This window comes from Ammospiza caudacuta, chromosome 3, assembly GCF_027887145.1.
Source record: "Ammospiza caudacuta isolate bAmmCau1 chromosome 3, bAmmCau1.pri, whole genome shotgun sequence".
Taxonomy (NCBI): domain Eukaryota; kingdom Metazoa; phylum Chordata; class Aves; order Passeriformes; family Passerellidae; genus Ammospiza; species Ammospiza caudacuta.
The window spans coordinates 12,843,490-12,864,991 of NC_080595.1; the positions used below are offsets into that span (position 1 = coordinate 12,843,490).

Below are 21,502 nucleotides of genomic sequence, written 5' to 3' on the forward strand. Positions count from 1 at the left end.
ATTCTTTAAAGACAGAAGTTTCTTTATCAGAAATTACAGTGGCAGCAAGAGGAGATAATGTAAGTGCAAGTTGATGGAAGCTTTAGAACAAGAAAGTGATGAAATTGGTGCTCTTGTGTAAGGCCCACAGAACAGTTTGTGCTGTAATGTGCTCGCTGTACACGGACAGAGCTGCCTGGGTTTGGTTGCTTTTATTCTTCTAATTGATTGTGCTGTTACAGTGTTTTTAAAGAAGTTGTTGGAAGCTGGTTTTGTGCTGCCAAAGGCCAACAGGGCTTTACAGCTAGCTTGTTTTTCTTCAAGGGAGCCAAATCTGTTATGGAGCAGGTGGGAAGAAGGAATGTGATTGTGCTTTTTGAACTTCCATTTCCACAGCAGCTTTCCTCCCTTCCTTCCTTTGTGTGCAAGGAGCTGTTGTGCAGTACTCCCACGTTGCTTCTCACCCCTTTTCTCCCTTTGCCTGAATGGAGAAGTTGTTCTCAGCCCTGCCTTCCCCTCCCCCTCGATACTCCTAAATTCCTGCAGGGTGGAGCAAAAGTGAAAACAGGATGAGTAAAATGGGGCCCTGTTTTTAACCTTCTCCTGGATCAGTTCTCATTCTGTGTCTTAGTTTGGAAAAACAGGTGTCTGCTAAGGAAGGCAGGAGCCTCTCTTGAAATGGAAAATGTAAACCCCCTCCCTCTGAATTGCTATAAATTTTAAGTACAGGGACTCTTGGGCAAAAATATGGGAGCAGGAATAACAGTTATTTATTAGGGAAGAAAATAAAAGGATAAAATAAACAGTGCAATAAACCAAAATAACACTGACCAAGTCAGAACCCCACCTGACACCTTGTTGGTCAGGCTGTTGGTAGCAGTCCAGTTGGAATTGTGGCTGCAGTCCTCTTGGAGTGTCAGGTGTGGCTCTCTTGGAGCAGAGATCCTTTAGAAAGGGTGTAGTCTTCCTCTGAAGATCCAGTGGAAGAGACAGCTGTCCCTCTGGGAAAATCCAGTGGAGAAGCTGTGCTGGTGTTCCAGAATCTCCAGATTATATCCAGGTAACAATGCTTGGCTCCTCCCTCTGGATGGGGCATCTCCCAATGAGATGCTGTAGCTCTTATCAGCCATGCAGTGACATTCAATAGCCTCTTATCAGCAGATTTCTCCCTGGAGGAGGGAGTGGTTGTGGAAGAGATAAGGAAGACTGCCCACTTATCAGAAGACAACTGCCATACAGATGGCAAATAGAATACAATTTGCCTTCCCCTCCCCCTCGATACTCCTAAATTCCTGCAGGGTGGAGCAAAAGTGAAAACAGGATGAGTAAAATGGTGCCCTGTTTTTAACCATCTCCTGGGTCAGTTCTCATTCTGGAATATGGAAGCTGGGATGAGGGCACTTGGAACAGCAGCATTTTTGGAGCTTTATTTACAGGTTCCTGTTGTCTTTGCTGCTTCTGCAGTCTCCTAACATGTCAGCTTTAGTGAAGCTTGAAAGCCAAGCACAGGAGATGCCAGAGGGAGAATGGATTCCTCTCCTGAGTGCTGCTGTGCCTGTCGTTGTGGTTGTTCTGCAGGGTAGGAAGCTGTGTAAGCAGGCCTTCATGTGTACGTGACTGGGGGTCCCACAGCTCCACCAACTCCTGCTCTGCCAGGCTGAGTGTCCATTTGGATCACATCTGGTGAAATGAGGGATCAGCAGCTGGGAGAAAACTGCTCCTGCTGTGTCTCATGCAAGAGAGATCCCCTGCTCCCTTCCTGCACAGGTCCTTGGCCAGAATTGGAGCTGCAGTTTTGCATCTCCCACCTTCAGTTTAAGATGCTGGCTGTTCTCCTCTCTGCTCAGTAAATGCCCTTTGGCTCTTTGTGCCTGGAAAGCAAGTGGAGGAATTGTAGGAATCTGTGGGGCTGCTTGGCTGAACTTCCCCTGGATGAATTGGATCCCTTTGTCAGTAGCTAAAAAGTCTCAGTCTAGATTAGTGTGACATACCTGCCTATAACAGTCAAGTTTCAAGAGATCTTCAGCATAAAAGAAGAGGCCCTGGGTCGTGTTTATTTCTTTACAGACATTAGGAAAGAGTACCTGGAAGGTTTTGTAGTTAAAAAAAATTGTTTCTGTCTGTTTACTCTCTGAGGCTTGGGTTAAACAGTGGAGTCATAGTGTAAAATGAACCAACATTAAAGTCACATGAGATGAGGAAAACAGAGCAACTGAAAGATCAAAGTTTTTTATTACTAAAACTAATTTAAAAATCAAATATAAAAATGAATTTAAATCAATGTTAAATGCAACTCTTGTAGTTAGTCCTTCCCTGTTTGGTTGAAGTGTGTGAACTTATAATGTATACTTATGGAGAATGAGGTTTACCAGCAGGACTGGTCTGTCTTGATATTCTTCATATGCTTATCTGTTCAGAGTTTATAGTATTTATTGAAGCAACAGCAAATGTTTAAAACATTTTAAATGTTTAAAATATTTGCTGGCTTTTAATTTTTTTTTTAATCATAAAGAGGGAATAGAAGACTTACAAATGTTTTCCAAAACAAAAATTATGCTCTGAAGTTTACTGCTGAACCATTGCTATATATATATATAAATATATATGCTTGTGTGTATTTATGCACACACAGATTTGTCTAATATTTCTATGGAACCTCCAGTTCAGGAAGATACCTAGCCCTGATTCTGGAATTATTCTTGGATAAACAGTGCAAGTGAAACCTCTCACTGGGCATGTGCTTGCTAACCTAGAGCTGTGTTTACGGTGGTTCTTACTGTCTAATTCTTGTCTGTTGTGGCATCTGTCCCTAATGTTTAATGCAAAATGCACACAGAAGGAATAAGACCTTTTGGAAAATGTTATTTGAGTGGTCTTGAAAGGTAGGAATGTGAATAAGTGAGGGAAATTATGTTTGCACTTTTGTGGTGACTTGTCTTGCATTTTGGAGATGACTTGCTGTCTCTTTCATAACCAATAGTATTTTCTCATGAACAATACTTGTTTAACCCATTCTGTGTTGATGCTTTTTCTCTTAGGTTGGTACTTTAAGATTTTGTGGCACAACAGAATTTGCCAGTGGCCAGTGGGCTGGTGTAGAGCTGGATGAACCAGAAGGGAAGAACAATGGAAGTGTTGGAAAAGTCCAGTACTTCAAGTGTGCACCAAAATGCGGTATAGCCTTTGTTTTATTTTTTTTCTTCAATTTTATTTTTTTTCTTCAAAATTTAGAGTACTGGGAGGTGTGAGCTGTTTGGGAGGATAAAAACAGGTAGCAGATTCTGTTGCTTTTCTTTATAGTGCTTTGTTTGATTTATTGGTCCTTTAGCTGGTCCTAAAGTTTTGGCTGCAGCTATTTATTTGCAAAATGACTGAAATAACCAACCAGTCAAAATTTCTGGTTCTTTCCTTGAAACTCTGAGATTTCCTGGTTTTTCATTGATTTTGTTGAAAGGGCTCGTTTGTACTGTAACAATAATGGCCATGTTTCTTTACCTGCTTTGTCTTCCTTGGTCAGACATTCCTGCTTGTAGTTGTTTTCTAACCTTGAGCTTGAGGTATTTTTATTGAGATGCTGTGGTCACACAGGGCATACAAAGATGTGTTTTGTAGCAGTGGAGACTGAATGTTACTGTTAGGATAAAAAGGAGATTCTAATTGATAGTCTGAGTGTTTCCAACTACTCTGTTCAAGTTGCTTGATAAGGATTTTGATTTCACTGTTCTCTTGAGCTTGTCCTTCCTACCCTGCAAGTGCTTTGTCAGCATAGCAAGTTATGATGGTGGCTATAAAAAACACTGAATTAATTGATGTGAGAGAGACTAGCTGCAAATTTTCATTACTTTACCATTATCCATGGTTCTTTGTTGGCACATACAATTTTCTCTCCAGGTATCTTTGCACCCCTTTCCAAAATAAGCAAGGCTTCTGATCACAAGAGAAGCTCCGTACGAAGCTCTTCCACACGCTCTTCACCTTTGGTCAAGTCCAAGAAAGTGGATGTGACACACATAACTTCCAAAGTGAATTCTGGTGAGTGTTTTCTTGCATGTTGACACAGGATGGAGAGATACTGATCTTCGAGAATTAGTAAATCTTTGTATTTAAAATTCTTGTTTGGAGTTAGTTCATAGCCTAACTATGAGGTGATGAGGTGATAAGGTATTCATTAACTCCATTTTGTCCTGGTTGGAAGTTCACTGGCCTGTGGAGTGATGCTGGAAGGACATTGTGTGGAGCTGTGATTACAGTGATCTGATGTACTGTGACAGTTTCTACTCTTTACATGCTCTATATAGAGAACCTCTCACCACAGCATTTATTCTTGAGCCATTAAAGTAATTTCTAATTGGCTGTGATAACAGTTAAGTGTCTCACCAAATGAGGTTCTATTTACTAAGATATTCCTGGAGAATTTGCAAGGAATGAAAATCTAGTAAGTAATCTATACACCTTTATGCCTAGAAATTGAAGATATTTATTTTCTTTCTGTACAGAAACTATTTAACTCATTATGTTTTATCTGCTAATTAAATTATCTGAGTAAAACCAGTGCCAAATTAGAAGAGAGAGGTTGTCCTTGTAATAAGGCCTCAGTCTGCTGATTGGAGTTATGGGCTCAGTCTCTGGCTCTGGTTTACTTTCTTAGTAATTTGCTCAAATTACTTAATCCTTCTGTGTAAGTCCCCTCCCTGTAGAGTGAGTGATCCATGTTTTCTGACTGTTCAGGTTCCATGTTTTTTGGAGAACAGGCTCTTCCCTGCTGTGTGCAGTGCTGGCCATGCATAATCTGGCCCCCCGTGTTTGGCTGCCTATGTAATCATGTCAGTAAATATTTCATTGGCATTTCTTCTGCCTTTGAGACTTGTTCAGGTGACTCACATTAAGGCAGCACAGCTTAAGGGATGGAAGATAGCACACATTCCCATTGAATTTACCCAAGCACCCTAAAACACTGCACACCTGAAATATGCAGGGTATGGAAGCAATGCAGCAGGCTGGTGCCAGGAAAGGATGCATTTTGACAGCTTTTTAGATGACTTATGTAACTTTTCTCTGCATAGATTGAGGGGGGAGTACGTGTCTGTATTTACAATTAGCACAAGATACAAGCTATTTATAAATGGGCATCTTGCATAAAAAGCTTCTTGGCATAAGGAGTTTGTTAGGAGTATTGCTCAGGAGCAGATCCAAGCTGCCTTCTTCTGTTCAATATTTTCCAGTGTTTGATTCACTTTGCTGTGAACTGTTTGTAACCCATTAAACTATAATGGGAGGGACTTTTCCTTTGTCACTGACCTACTTCAGTCATAACCCACCTTTTCTGTCCCAGAGGTGCAGTTGTGTCGTTGTCAAATTTAAACATTTGATACCTTGCTTTAGGGTAGAAATCAGAGTGAGTTGAGCATCTCCCCAGGAGAGCTTACATCCACTGGATGGAGTGTCTGGAAGCTGCTGTGTGCAGGGAATTGCACAGAATTCCATGGCAATTAACATGCCTGGCTGATTGGCTGGCAGCACTGGGGCAAGGACAAAGCTGCAGAGGCAGAACTTGGGTTTGCAGTGTTCATGTGCATCACCAGGTCACATCTCTTTCCTTTAAACTTCCTCCCTGGATTACATTGGTTTTTAATGATTCAAGAAAAATTAATATGCTTTTTGTAGATAAGGTTATAAGCTACAAAGTAAAATATACTTATAATACTGTGTAGGGGTTTTGAAATTTTATTTGGTTCTACTGGGTTTGAATAATCCATCAGATTGATGAGAAAAGATCTTTTTCAAGTTTCTAGGAAAAGGATTACTAAGATAAATTTAAGAAATGTGTTATCAGTCACAAACAACTAGTTTTTTGATCTGATGCCTTAATGGCCATAAAAATTTGGGAAATACTTTATATTCACAAACTAGTTCAGTCCCCGTGGCTGAATTAAGCTGAGAGATGTAGTTAAATAAAAAAGATGTGATTTTTCTTTCATGACAGGGAGGGGATAAATCATAGATAAGCTTGTTCTTCATTGAGTTAGGGTTGGAAACTGTCAGAAAAGTAAAATAACTGTTTGCATATTATAACTTAGGTGAGAATATGAGTTCCTACACATATCACAACATTGCTGCTCTGAGAGTTAGGCTCTTCAAAATCATACTGGCATGCTTACATCATTATTTGTAGTCTGAATGAAGATTGGATCTCAAATCTCACTCAAAACCTTGATGTGTAATCTTTAAAGCAGAAATTATGAAATTAATACTGGTGAATAGTAGACCTTAAGTCTATTAAAGTGAATGTTATAGATCGGAATGTTTGAAAGATTTAAATAAAATTCCTTCAATATAAAATCAGTATTTTATAAACCATTTGTTTATTGTTTGGCAAGATAGTTTGGACTGGTTTAATGTGTTAAGGGATTTAATATCTGTGCTTATCCATCAAAACAATTCTGCAGTTCTCATTTTACCTATTTTTCAAGTGTCTAAGGAATTGTACAGTTTTATCAATTTTTTCATGCATCCAGTAATCTGCAAATCTGCGTAATCTGCAAAAATTGTTTTTGTATGTGACTTTCTGTAAAATTATTGTTACTTGTTAGGATGTGTATATTTAATTGTATATATTCTTTTTATAGGCCTAAATATTGCCAAAAGAGACAGTGCTTCTGAAAACAACTTTCTGACTGCTAACAGGGGAAAAACTGTACCTGCAAAAGATGGTAATGAAATAATTTTAAATTTTTTTTAACATATTAAGAAAAATTCTTTGTATGGTAGAAGCAGTATTATTGCTGCCCTACCTCTGTAAAAGCCCTGTATCTCCACTGTAGGAAAAAGCTGCATTCTTATTTAATTCAAGTCTCAAGCAGGCTGTAGGTATTTGGTTTTCTAGGAGCAGAGTAATTTGTGTGGGTGCTTGGCTGGTGTTGTGTGTTAGTTTGGTAACCAGCTCTGTCTGAACACTTGGGCAGGAACATAGGAAAGCCCTTAAAGCTGACTCTTAGTAAATGATCTTGCAGAGGATCTGCAGAATTACCAGCTGAGGTTTTTGAGGGAGACCTTTACCATGTGTTGTTGCTGCCTAGATTTTAATATTCTGTTGTCTTTTTTTCCTCTTCTCTATCTGTCCATGCTTCTGTAATAAAGTGTTACCATCTGACATTGCTTAACAGTGTTGGTGTTGTGTCATGGCAGAATCACAAGAACAGGCTTCAAATGTGAAAAGTGAAAATAGCTTTTAAAGAGTGCCTTTTGCATGTGAATCATTCTCTGCAATTGTCTAGTTTCACAATTGGATAACTTCTACCACAGCAGCACTTTGCTGAACTTGAAACACAAAGGGACCTCATTTTCAGCTGTCTTGAGCAAACAAAACCCTTCAAGGTTTTTTCTATAAAATCATACTGTAAGTTGGTAAAAGCAGTGTTTCTTTGGAATAATTTGAAGTGTGAATTTGAATATTCCTTCTTTAAGGCATAGAATCACAGATTAGTTTGACTTGGAAGGGACCTTAAAGATCATCAAGGGTCATTAAATACCATCACCCAGCTTGTCTGGATAGCCTGTTCCAGTGTCTCCCACCCTCACAGGAAAGAATTTCCTCCTAATATCTGATCTAAGCCTCCATTCTGTCAGTCTGAAGCCTCTACCCCTTGTCCTGTCACTGCTTCCACCCATGAACAGTCTGTCCATCTGTCTTGGAGGTCCCCCTCAGGCACTGAAAGGCCACAGTGAGATTTCTCTGGGCTGCCAACCCAGCTCTCTCAGCCTTTCCACATAGAAGAGGTGCTCCATCCCTCTAAACATCTTCATGGCCTCCTTTGGACTTGCTCCAGCAGGTCTGTGAAGGAAGCATCTTTTTATAGCTTCTGTGAGTGAACAGTTGTGAATTCAGAAAAGACAACAACTGGATTTATAAAACATGAGTTAGGAGTAAAGACTTGAAATTTGTGATTCTGTGATTAAAAAGCCAGATGATGAGAGGCTGGAAATAAAAGTGGAACTTTGGAATGCAAGGGTTGGTATTACCCACTCTGCATGTGTAGTGGGAGTAAAAAACCTTGATTTAAACTGCTGGTGATTGAGGTTTTATGTTGCAGGATAAACCCTGTAACACTAGAGATAATTATGTGGTGAGATACACTATTGAGGAAGTCTTGAGATTTCCCTGATGGGAAGTTTTCAAGAACAGGCCAAATACTCACCTGTCAGGAGTGTTGTAACAAATAATTGTTTCACCTGAAGGAAAAGGAATCAGTTATATGGCCTGCTGAAGTCCTTTCTGCTCTTCCTTCTCCCACGCTGTGATTTCCCACAGAATGAAGTATCCTGATGACAGGTTTAGTTGGAGCAGCTCTTGTTGCATCCCTGTAAAAATGGTGGTCTGAACTCCAGTGAATCCTTTTAAATAATACATTTAGTGTGTGTCTGCAAATGTGCATGTATATTGGACATGGAGCTGAAATTTGCCTGTTTAGTCACTATTTAGTCAGTAATTTGCATTTTCTTTATTGTAGCCTAACTGCAGTGAGTATCTCAGAGTCTTCAAATTTCTGTCCTCAGTTTTGTTTGGACCCACTGCCTTTGCCTTTCCTCAGTGTCTTCCTTACTGTTTTGCAAAATTGGAGAATTAAATTGCATTGAACAAACGAACCCTGTGTTGATATCAAGCTGTTTGCCAAAACTAATGGTTGAAGCTTCTCAAAAGTCCGGAAATTTTGATAAGCAATATTATCATAATTTTTCACATTGATAAGCTGAGGCATAGATGTGTCTTGCTGTACCCTGCCTCATTTTGGGCAGAAGGGGTTAAGAAAGGGAATAAGAGGAAGAGCCTTGAAAAGGAAGCAGGAAAGATGAACATAAGTCTTATTGGACAGTTTAGACTTTAGGATTTGCAAATGGAAATAAAAGTGATTTATTTCCCATTCTCGTTTTATAGTACAGATTTTAATATTAATACAGTATGTAATGGAATATAGTAGGCTTTAATCCAGGCAATAATTCACTCACATAATATCACCTTCCTTCCACTTCTCATCAAATCTTTAGTAGGCTGGGTGCTGAAAGGCTGGTGGTACGATCTCTTATTTCTAAAGCTCATGTATTTTAATAAATATGCTTGGGACTGTTTAGATGAACTTTCATAGAATAATAAAGATGGGCTTTTGGAGACCTCTTCTAGCATCAGCTATCCCCACATTCCCAAGGCAGGGTCATGTGCACCCATGTCATTCCTGACACTTGTTTGTGCAAGCACTGCATAACAAGTTCTAACTTTGGCTCTTGACTTTGTATTCTCTGGTCCATGGAGAGCAGATAACTTCCATGTTACAAAAGCTTTCCCTTCTGCCTAATCTGTCCTTTTCCAAATTATAATCCCTGAAGGACAACTCATTTATGTCTTTAGGTTTTCCTGGGTACAGCAGCTCTTCCTCTTCTACTGCCTCCTTGGAAGGCAAAAGGAATTACTCCAAGAAGAGGAACTCAACGAGCAGCAGTAAAAAGGCCCTGACCAGAGTGTCTTCTGCCTCATCTAAGACTAGTGCTGGTATGGTCTGTTGCACTGACATATATTTTCACAGGGGGAGTGCACTGCTCTGTTAAGTACTTATGTAGAATTGCTTGTGTTGTTTCAGGATCTGAGATAGCTCGAGAAAGAGACTTGTGAAGTAGTTTAACAATAAACCTAAGTTTGGCAACTTTTAGAAAGATTTTTGTAATGTCTTCAAGATGCAAAGTGTTTTTACAGTTTGCCACTGTCCCTTTTCAGAGCAGAGAAAAGGCTGTAGTTCAGTTTTTGTGCTGCACAAAGCAAGTTTTTGTCTAAGCAAAATTTGTGTTGCCATGTGTGGAAAGTACATTGTGTTAGAGATAAACACTCTGTTCACTAATCAGTTGGGTTGCTGTTGTAAGCTTTCTTAAATATTTGATCTCACTAATTTCAGATCTTCTTCTTGTCTTGTTCAGGGCTGTATAGTTCCCCAACCACAAGGAAGAATGCTCTTGATGGAGAAATCCAGGTTGGAGACAGAGTACTGGTGGTGGGACAGAGAACAGGCACTGTTAGATTTTGTGGGACAACAAAATTCGCACCAGGTATGTGCAGTGCTCTGTGTATGTTTCCAAATCAGTATGGAATAGCTTACATATGAACACGTGAATGGAAACCCATCTTTTCCCTCACTCCTTCCAAAAGAATTCTAAATTTAAATTGGTTTGTTTCCAAGTTCTTTCTTTTTTTCTCTCTCTCCCCCTCTCCCTCTTAAGTTTCATTGAATATTTTTACTTTAATGCAGGAAATGTCAGGAAAAAATAATGGTTTAAAATGTGACTTTTACTTGTCCACTATTATGATTTACGTGGGAGAGATACTTTGATTTTAAAGTTGTAGGTATTACAGAATCACAGAATATTCTGGGTTGGAAGGGACCCACAAGGATCATAGAGTCCAACTTTTTATCAAAGCTTTCTGAAAATCCTCATTTTAGTCTCCAAAGGGGTATATAGTTTATTGAGCTCACATTCATTTACTCCTTAGTTTTTGTATTAAGGCTTTTTGACACAGCTTGACTCTTGCAGTAGTGGCACTCTTATGCCATGTATCAGTCTCATTTCTTATTGGCATCTTTAAGAGGGTAATTGTGAACATTAAACTTTTAACTAACAAACCTTTAGGTTGTAAGATCAATAAAATTACAAATGCCTCAAGAAGCCTCAACCCCTACCACTGTTTTCTCATCCTTTTCCCTTTCAGCTTCTCCCTTCCCCTTGCTAAAATACACTTTGCAGTGAAGCTAAGTGCTGTCAAAGGCAGCCAGTTGTTCTGCATTGTGGAAATTAATTTTGAATCTAATATTGTAACCAAATTTATCTTCTCTATGGCCCTATCTGTAATGTAAGTGCAACTGTAATGCAGAAGCACTGGTAAGTGTTGGTGTGAGCCCCTGCTCTGGGTGAGGGCTGTGTCATTGGTGGCAATGCTCTGTGGTGACACTGGGTGGCATCAGCATTTAAAAAACCCCGTCAGGATGCAAGGCCGTGGTACAGGCTCTGTGTTGTTTCATCCCTGCCCCGTTCCCAGTTTCACTGTGGGCAGCCTTGCTCAGGTACTGCAGTGCCCTGAGGGACACTTCAATGTCAGCACTCTTTGTGTTGCTGCTGAGGAAGTGATCAGGGAGAACAGGGCTGTTTCCCACATGCACTGACAACTGTGAAATCAAAAAGCTGTTTGACAATATGAAGTCTCCTCCCTCTCTGCTTTAAATCAGGAACATAATTTTTTGGAGGAAAACACGCTATTGTAAGAAGTGAGGATGGAAAGATGACAAATCATCACCATTTGCTAACCCAGTAATTTATAGAAAATGTAGCAGATGCATGTTTAAGTATTTCAGTTCTAATGTGTATCAAAGCTCTGGAACTTATCCAAGGTTTGTTCCTCCTGCTGCAATGCAGATCTTTATTTAATTCTAAAAGTGGGAAGGGGAGAACTGATAAACTGAGCCCTTCTAATTCATAAGCTGTCATTCTTGAGTTTCTTGAGCTGATAATTAGAATTACGGTTTTATCCAGTGCCTTAGCACCAAGTGACTTGAATTAAATTCTGAATCTTCTGGGGATGGATAGCATAAGGACTACTAATGGAGTATGAAATTTAGCACCTTTGTGTAATTAGCTCACATTTATCACAGGTTATGAATGATCAAGCTCATTAACATCTTGCTGCCTATTCAGTGTTCTGTATGAGATTAATTGATGGCCAGTTCCAATTTTTGCACCCTTCTCTTGATATCACACGACCAACCTTGCAATTTGTATTAATTATAACTTATTAGAAAGAGGGAAAGAATGAATTAATATAAAAACTTTAATTTTACTGTTGATGATCTCAGATGAGGCATAAACCATGTGGTCAGAGGAATGAAGAGGGAAATGTGAAACAGCAGTGCTGCTCTTTGCTGTCTCCTTGTTGTCCAGTAGCCAGTTATGGCCAGTAACATTCTATTTTACTTTAGTATGTATATGTATATATTCCTCAAATGCTTTAACTTTTTTGTATTAATTAAAATGTCAATAATTTTATTGAAAGCATATTAAAATGCTGAGAAAATTAGATCTATTTGGTTACAATTTTTGCATAATTGCATAGATAGCTATTTTTTAATATTCCTATTTACTATTAGCATCTTGATATTTTCTGACTAGAAACTGTTATCCTTGATGTGTGTGAATGCCAACTGTGGCAGTGGTCTAGAAGAAGCAAAGCCTGTCTTGTTTTGTTCCAAATGCCCTGATTTTACTGTTTTGCAATGTAGGGTTCTGGTGTGGGATTGAACTGGACAAGCCCCATGGGAAGAACGATGGCTCCGTGGGAGGAGTGCAGTACTTCAGCTGCCTCCCCAGATATGGCATATTTGCACCCCCATCTCGTGTACAGAGGTGAGCACTGCTGCTCTTGTCATGTTGGGGCTGCCAAATGATTTCTTAATGCATTTTCCAACCTGGAACAAATTTTTGAACACATACAGAAGATACAAATGTTTTCTTCTGCAAATATAAGTTTATAACCTCCATTAAAAATCTGGTGGTTTTAGATCAGCTTTTTGAAAGCAGAGTGTAAAACTGGAGAACTACCTGAAGTATTTTTATTCCAGGGCCTCTGATACTCTCTGTTCATTAAACCTTAGTTTCATGAATTAAACCTTAGTTTCATGACCCAATCCTGATGTGTTCTGCTAAATTCAATTATAAAAGGAAGTTGCCCTTGGCCATGACTAAAAATGGCTCTTTTTATCCCAGCTAACTGCACAGAGGATCCAAAGCCTGCACCACTTGCTTGTAGTGTCTTCCTTAGGATCCAGGAAGAGCATCCAAGGAGTTCTGTACTCTTTCCTCCTGTATTTGTATGTAGTTACTCTGCCAGACATGTTCTTGCTTTTATTTCTCTGAATAAGCCAGCTCAGGCAAACTCTTAGGAACTTGCCTCAGAATCATGCCTGCTGTCTCAGTGAGTGAGAGGCAAGTAACTCAAATACTCTGACTTTCTCCAGGCACTTCTTGCACAGCAGCCTGAGTGCAGCAGGAATGTTGGTGTCTCTTGGGGGCAGATGGGGAAGGAAAGAATGAAAACCTCATCAATATTTGACAAGAAGCCAGTGGGTTTGTTCAGAGTTGAGTTGAAATGACCTCTTTATTGTGTTACTGCTTTTCAGACTGACTGGTTCTCTGGATTCTCTCACAGAGACTTCGTGGAGTAAAGCAGCTCACACTTTTCCAGGTAGGAGTGGGAGACACTGGGATTTGGGTGAGGCAGGCCCTGCTCTGCAGCCTGAACCATCTGCACAAAGCCAATTTCTCCAAAAGCACAAGAGATTTTCAGGGACCCCAGATGCCAGCCAGTAGTGTGGCTGCTCCCTCCCCAAAAATGTAGCCTGCAGAAGGAACTGTGCGGTACTGTATTGATCTTAACACTCCACTGGCAGAAAGAATTGTCAGTTACCATTGCTGGCTGGCAGTCTTCCCTTACTGCTAATACTGCATTCTAATCAGAGGGAAAGGAAAATGGAACCTGCTCCTTAACATAAATTGAGATTGATGAAGGGATCAGTGGGGAGGATGTGCCTATGAAATAACTAAAACTTGTGTGAGGTACTTGAAGTAGTTGGTTTTCTTTTCCTCTACTTTACCTTCTCGTGAAAAGACCTTCAAATTGCCCTTGTTTGGGTTTGTTTAATTTAATTTCTGTTCCTTCTGAAAAGCCAGACATACTATAGGCATCTATATTTGTGAGAAATTTCATCATTTAATTTCCAAATTAGAGGGGAGAATGTGCAGTGGAAGCAGTATAAATGTAGTGGAAGCAGTATAAAAAAAACCCACAAAGAATATGTATTCATAAAGGTGTTTTTTTTTTCCCTTAAGAAGTCCTACACAGCTTGTTAATCTTTCCACTCAGGTTTTAGACGCAGTCTAAGCAGCACTTCTGCCTCTTCACAAAAGGAGATAAACAGAAGAAATGCCTTTGTTAGGTGAGTGTTAAGAGTTTCAAGTGGCTGTTAGCTTTGCTCAAAAAAACCCCTTCATGCATATAGGATATCTAGACCTTTACATGTTCTTTTTTTTTTTTCAAAATGAACCAGTAGTACACTGTTTTTCCATGGGCATCCAGGAGTACAGTCCTAGAATACAGGTTGGCATTAAAGTTGTTTTCCAATCATATTCTCCAAATTCTTGTATTTTCACACAGCTGGGTGAACTTCAGAGGCTCTTGGTAAAGGACTTCACTTTGTTCTGGTGATCCCGACTGACAGTTGTATGTTAAAAGTTGTTTCAGTTAAACTGTTTTAAGCCCCAAATAAAATGTTTTGTATGGCTTAATTTACCAATACCATCACCTGCTGTAAATACTGTAGATCCTAGCACTGGGTGAAGGAGATTGCTTTTCCAATACGAGTGCAGCAGCCTGTTACTGTTATTTCATGGTTTGTTAGTTACGTGAGATCCAACCCAGTTTCTCTAGAAAGGGATTTGAGGGTGTGTTTTTGAATTAGAGTCCCCTTGGATGTTTTATAACAAAAAAAGGACTTGTTTGTTGCCTTTCCTTTCTGGCCAGGTCCAAGAGCTCCGTGCTGCGGCGCAGCTGGAGCAGCAGCGGCAGCAGCGCCGCTGCCTGCGAGGGGCCCGTGAAGCTGCACGAGGGCTCCCAGGTGCTGCTGAGCAGCTCCAACGAGATGGGCACCATCAGGTACATCGGCCCCACGGACTTTGCCCCGGGGGTGTGGCTGGGGCTGGAGCTGCGCAGCGCCAAGGGCAAGAACGACGGCTCGGTGGGGCAGCGGCGCTACTTCAGCTGCAGGCTGAACCACGGCGTGCTGGTGCGGCCCAGCAGGGTCACCTACCGCGGCATCAACGGCGCCAGGCTCGTGGATGACATCTGCTGAGCCCCACAGCCTGGGGAAGGAGGATTGCAAAGCCCCCCCTGCCTAGAATGCAAACTTGTTTCGGGATCTTTAAATCTGCATTTTGCGTTTGACGTGTATATGTATGTGTGTGTATATAATATATATATTTTATATAAATATATATATATATATATATATATATATATAAAACAGAGAGATAAAAAAGTGTTCAGTCATGTTAAGAAGTAGAACCACTGTTGAGTTTCTCTTACTTTAATGACCCTTGCCTGGAAGGTTATTAAAGCATCTTGGGTTTAAGGTGCTGCATCATTTGAAAACCATTCCAGTTGGAGAACAGAGTGTCTGCAGTGTTCTCTAAAGCTCCTGTGTGGTTCATGCAGTATTCAGAGGGTTTTTCTCCATGTAGTAATGAACTGGAAATGTTTGTGCATTGCCTGCTTTTGACAGTGGAGGTGGTTGATGGGTGACATTAGCCTGGTTCCTGGGCACTTTGTCAATTCCAATACCAGCTGCTAGCAATAAGAAAGGAGGAAAAGTAAAAGCTAACCTCCCCCCCCCCACTCTTTTCCAAACGTTGTGGAGTATTTTTGCATTTTACTGTTCAGATCTCTCTTCCTCTTTCCCCCTCCTCCTCTCCATAATACAAAAGGGCTGATAAATATAAGGATTTTCCCCTCTCCTAGTGAAGAGCAGCAATTAATAAGAAGCCTTTTAAAAGCACAAATATGCTGCATGGCAGTCTGTACAGTAACAAGCACTTTTTGTTCTGCATTTGTAGAACGAGCTACTTACAAGATGCACTCTTTAAAATAATGCACTTTGCACTCTCCTGGAGAGCTTACCCTCATTTTTAGAGACTATTTTTTTGTTTGGGGTGCTGCAGGCAATGAGTATCACAGTTGCAAAATGCAAATAAACCCAGAGTGGAATACATAATTCCCTTATCATAAATATCAAGTCTGTATAAATACAGCAAGGTAATTCCTGCCAATGGTATGGAACAGATACAGGGTTTTCAAGCAAGCTGTTGCCATTGTTTGATTAGTTTGTGACACTGATTCTTTTTGTTTGCTTTGGAACAGTTTCCAGTATAATTTTTTTGTGAGATCTTATGATGACTTAAGGATAATTTTAGGTACAGCACTGTAATCGGCCTTTGTGTGACATCATTTGTGTATCAGCCTTTTAGAACAGCTAATTTTTTGTCCATATTTTAAACACAGAATGTATTTTAATTGCTCAGCATATGTAAACATTATCTTAACTGGATGGGTTTGTGTTCCTGGACAGTCATTTTACTCTTAAATTATTTGCTTGCTCTTGCCTACTTGAAGAAGTGATACTTTAAATCATAATATCCTATTTTTAGACAGAATCCTGCTGCTGTAACCTTCTTTTAAATGTTGCTGTAGTTATTTTTCCTGATCTGTATTTAAAATAATGCATATTGTATTCTAACTCATGGGAATTTTAATTGAATATAGAAGCTGTAAATTTTGAATGTAAAAAAAAAAAAGTAATGCTTTATATTTAGAGATGCAGATATTCAGTGACGTACTGAACTTTACTTTGTCTAATATCTGTTTCCTGCTGATATTAATAAAATGAAACCCTGTTAAATAGAAGAGCAAAAAGAATTTTCATGGGGTCTTTACAGAATGCACATTTCTTACTTCTGTTCTCCTGTACAAATGAAGTGCAGGGAGTTCAGTGAGCTGTAATCCAGAAGGTTTTCTCTCTCCTGGCTGTTCTGCACAGAACTGCCAGCTCCAAGCAAAGCCTTTGCCCAGCACTTTCTGTCACTGCCTGGTGCTCCTGGGAGAGCAGTGGAGTTTCTGTGGGGAGACACTCATCACCAGGAATGCTGTTTTCCCTGCCTGACCAGCTGGAATGGGTGGAAGGGGTAGCTGGAGTTCTCCAGGAGGAGATATGGGAGGAAGGCAGGGAGCTAGGGCAGCTTGTTGGAGTCACAGCATTTCTGTGTTCTGTCTTGCACAGATGATTCAGTGGGAGCTTGTTTTTGCTGCAGGGGTGCCAGGCTGCACCTTGCACAGCTCTGCAGCTCCACACAGTTAACTGGAAGGAGGGTCTGGGCCTCAGTGAAGCTGCCTGATGGGTGCAGGAGAGGGCACAGACACCATCTGGCACTGGTGTGCTGTGCTCTGCCTTCCATTCCAGCCCCAGCCAGCAGCACATCTCTGCTGGAAGCTCTGGCTCTAAGTGGCTCCAGCACTGTCGCTCAGAGGAGCAGTCTCACTGTTATCAGCATGGAGCTGCTATCAGAATCTTCTGCCAGGAAGCAAGAAGCACTGTAAAATTATGCTGTCTGAAACAGAAATAAATCAGTCCATTCCAGAAAGGATTACTGATGGCTCCCTTCAAGGTGATGAGGGGAGGGGATTTGTGCTTCCCTAAATCCAAGGTAAGTTGCCATAATCCTTTACTCCAACTCTTACAGGAAGACACTGTGTCATAAAGAAAATTCTGAAAATAAGTGGCAGTGAAGTTTGAAATTAGGTGCTGTGCAGAGGACTGTACTGTCACAGCCCCTGACTGGTTAGGAAAAAGCCAAATGATCCTCAAAGTCCTGAGAAACTACATAAATAAAACATTATGTGTAGTTTATAAATGAATAAGCAGATGGTCCCCAGCAATTCTGTGCTCTCTGTGCAGACTCTGAGGCCAGTCCTTGTCCCACAGCATGTGAAGAAAATGTCCTTCGATACTCTTAGCAATTAAATCTTTCAAGTTTTCTTGAACACTGGCTGGAAAGGAGAGACCACAGGTGCACGTGACAGGGGGATGAGAATTTTCTTGAGGTGTCTGAGGATGGAGAATTAATTTCTAAGGAGCTCAGCTGAGCTGGATTCAGTGACTGCTCTGCAGATGGTGACAGCAATGGTTTTCTGGGCAGGGAGCCTGTGCCTTCAGAGTGCTGCACATGGATCCAGGGCTGGCTCTGCAGAGCTGCAGGACACAGCACAGTTCCTCTGACAAATTAACTCTTTATCACCTGTGGGAGGTGGCAAATCCAGCCTTTCTGTCATGGCTGTTCCAGAGTTCAGAGTTTGCAGAAGCCTTGTCCAGGACCAGGGGGAAACAAACTGTCCAGGAAAGCCACGTAGCAGAGCACCCACCTGCATCTTTTTGCCTGCCTGGCTGCAGACTGGCAACTCTGGGAAAAAGGGGAATTACAGCAGAGATTTCCAGCCAGTGCCAGATCCAAACCAGGCTGTGGTGGCTGTCTACTGACCAGCCCTGTTCCTGGAAGAGCACAGGAGGGCTCCCTTTTGAGTTAAGACAAGGAAGAAAAGGAGGGAGGGGAGAGGTGCCTACTGGAGAAGTCTTGTTAACCAAACCAGAGCAATATCCTGTACAATGAGCACATGAAGGAGAAAGTTGATCTATAGTAAGTCAGTCTTAATTTCAAGGAGCATTTCATGAGAATGCAGCTGCCTGGGCCATAGGAGTGATATGGAATGGGATAAAAGTGAGTGTTTCAGGGCACAAGCTATCTCTTCCTAGAATTGTCACAAGATTCAATAGTGCCATTTTCAACACTGACTATGAATTAAAATACATCTTCCATGTAGATCTACCCTCAGTACAGACTCAAAGGCTGTCTTAGATACATACCTTTAGGAAAACACCCAAATGCTGTCTTCAGCCATATCCTTTGTTCCGTTTTTGTACTGGCCAGTTTGCTGTGGGTAAAAGCCAGCCTTCCTTGGGACAGAGGGAGGGGCACCTTCCCCTGTAAGAAACTTGGTGTGTAGCACCTTGTTCCAGATGGCAAGGCAAGATGTATTCTATTTGCTGTCTGTATGGCAGTTGTCTTTTGTCAAGTGGGCAGTCTTCCTTATCTCTTCCACAATCACTCCTCCCTTGGGAGGGAACATCTGCTGATAAGAGGCCATTGGATGTCACTGCGTGACTGATAAGAACTACAGCATCCCATTGGGAGATGTGAGCCCAGAGGGAGGAGCCAAGCATTGCTACCCAGATATAATCTGGAGATTCTGGAAATACCACACAGCATCTCCACTGGATTCCCCAGAGGAACAGCAGCTGCCTCTCCTTCCAGTGGATTTTCAGAGGAAGAATACACCCTTTCTACAGAATCTCTGCTCCAGCAGAACCACACCTGACACTCCAGGGGGACTGCAGCCACATTTCCAGTATGACTGCCACCAACACCCTGACCCACAGCGTGTCAGGGTGGGTTCTGACTCTGTCAGTGTTGTTCTAGTGTACTGCATTGTTTATTTTATCCTTTTATTTTCTTCCCTATTAAAGAACTGTTATTCCTGCTCCCATATTTGTTGCCTGAGAGCTCCTAATTTAAATTTTATAGGAATTCAGAGAGAGGGGGGTTACATTTTCCATTTCAGGGAGGCTCCTGCCGTCCTTAGCAGGCACCTATCTTTCCAAACCAAGACACATCTGCAATGCAAAGAGGTCTGGAACAGCAGCTGCAAGCCCAAAAGGTGGCTCAGGGTACCACCAAACCTACTCCTTAGAGTATTCATCACCTTAATAATTCTGCAACTTCGCCAAGTAAAAATGGATGTCCAGAGACATCTGGACATTGACCCAATCATTGCACAGCCCAACACGGAGAAATCCAGCTACTGTCACTTTATTTGTCTTCATGCCTTGTGGTTCACTACACTTGTTTACAATACAAATACACTATTCAATACAAAATACTCAATGACCATATATTAGTATTTTTCTTCATAGTATCCCTGAAGTGCACAGGCCCTTCCTTTATAAACAATGTTGCATAAACAGCTGTACATGAGACAGACACTCCTAAAATGAAGCTTGGTACTGAAAAGAGCCAGGAGGGGACACCTGGGACATTTCCCTGGGATGGGTTTAACTCTGGGACAGACGAACAGCGATGTCTTTGCTGCTGTGGAAGGCTGTTCTATGCTATTCCCACCTCCAGGTTCTCATCCCCCAGCAGCCAGGATTACCAGGAGCAGACATGCAGAGTGGCACTGCCATTCCCTGTTCCAGCCCTCCTGTGCTGTGGCTGCTCCCTGTGCAGGGCAGCAGGGGCAGCCCTGGTCTGACACCGCTGTCCGAGACCGACTGAGCCACATTAACGCAGCCCTGGGGCTTCCCACCGTGGTCCTGCACCTCCTCTGGCTGTGGCCATCCCCTCTCCCACCCCACGCCCTCCCTGCACCTCGGGGGAGCAGAACCACCCTCGCTCCTGCCCTGCTTCATCCCCAGGCACGTGGTGGGGAAACAAGGTTCAGTGGCACAAAGGGAAGGTGATGGGGCAGCTGGAAAGGCAGAGAGACAGGCAGCCGAACCCAGTTTACCTCCAGCAGCTCATGGAACCACCTACTTATCTTCTCTAGGAAACCAGGTAACATCCACATGGAAATAAGCCACTTTCAGGGTTTTTCCCCAAGCACAGGGTTGTTCCCAGTTGTGCTTTACATCCTGTAGATCATACTGCTTCCCGCTTTTCCACTGCAGAATGAGGAAGACATAAATCAGAACATTATTACTACCAACACAAAAGATTAATGGTCTTAAAACAAGTTCCTTAAAAATATACAGTGTGTCAATAAACTATAATTTGAAAAACAAATTATTGACAAAAATGGGTAAGAGGGTTAAAATAACTTGAATTTGTTTTTCTCCTAGCATAGAGGGGTTTGATAGAGGAATTTGGGATTTACAGAGTGCTTTGGTCTGGTGAGCCCATGGTGACTTAAATCCCTTCTGGTCCCTGCAGCTCTGAGTACTGAATAGGTGAATCATCCTAGACACAGAAATTAAAATTTCTGGTTCATGCTCATGGCAACTGCAGCCTGAACACATTAACAGAGCACCCTTTGGTCCAAGCAATTAATGGTAGTATTTGTTTTCTAAGAAAAAGGATAGGCAAATGCTCCAGGTCCTGTTTCTAAGTGAGGAGATTTCATTACCACCAATATTTATAGAACAGTTTTTGCAACCTGGGGTACTGTGCTTGGACAGCACACAGAGATACCAAACTAAATGCTTGCTGTGGGAGAGCTCAGAAATTGTATGGTTTTAACATTAAAAATGAGCCCAAACTGTATTTCTGAATTCCAAGAGTTAAGAGAGAGGGATTAAAAAAAAACCAAAAAACAAACAACCAAACAACAGTAATACAAACAAACCCCAAAACTCCAACCCCAACAAACCAAGAAACTCCAAACCATTAAAGACCCCACAACAAAGCATTTTGCACTGGAGACACTAGAGGGAAGCTCACTTAAAAGCAGTTGCCAGCGCTGAACAGTATTTGTCTCAATGCACTGTATTCAGCAGACTGGAGAATTTCAGTAGCAATTCACCATTTTCCCTGATCAGAATTATCTCTTGACATATTCCATAGGTAAGAAGCAGGATTGTGTTTAGCACCTTCATTTTTTTACAACTCCCATTCTGTAAGAAATTCTATGATAAAATAAGTGCACAGCACAAGCTCAAAGCAGTAATCACACCCTCACCATGGCTGGGAGAGCCTGCCTTTCACACCTACAGGCTTAAAATAATTTCTTGCTGCTTGTGCTTCTTAAGTTTCTTTAGAAATTCCACCTTTTACATCATAACCT

The 21,502-nt window shown here is 41.3% G+C and overlaps 1 protein-coding gene across 4 annotated transcripts in view; it reads left to right on the forward strand.

The window, feature by feature from the left end:
* CLIP4 (CAP-Gly domain containing linker protein family member 4) overlaps positions 1-16,510 on the forward strand; it is a 30,937-nt gene extending 14,427 nt beyond the window's left edge. For 3 of the 4 annotated variants that reach the window (XM_058801396.1, XM_058801398.1, XM_058801397.1), the window contains 9 exons: positions 3,018-3,153; positions 3,871-4,011; positions 6,606-6,689; positions 9,380-9,520; positions 9,940-10,068; positions 12,288-12,411; positions 13,185-13,249; positions 13,928-14,000; positions 14,585-16,510. In XM_058801396.1, the coding sequence (XP_058657379.1) occupies positions 3,018-3,153; positions 3,871-4,011; positions 6,606-6,689; positions 9,380-9,520; positions 9,940-10,068; positions 12,288-12,411; positions 13,185-13,249; positions 13,928-14,000; positions 14,585-14,912 (1,221 nt within the window). In that variant the 3' untranslated portion in view covers positions 14,913-16,510. The remainder of the gene's footprint in view (positions 1-3,017; positions 3,154-3,870; positions 4,012-6,605; positions 6,690-9,379; positions 9,521-9,939; positions 10,069-12,287; positions 12,412-13,184; positions 13,250-13,927; positions 14,001-14,584) is intronic. The other variant, XM_058801399.1, reaches the window with a different exon arrangement.
* Positions 16,511-21,502: the final 4,992 nt, after the last annotated feature.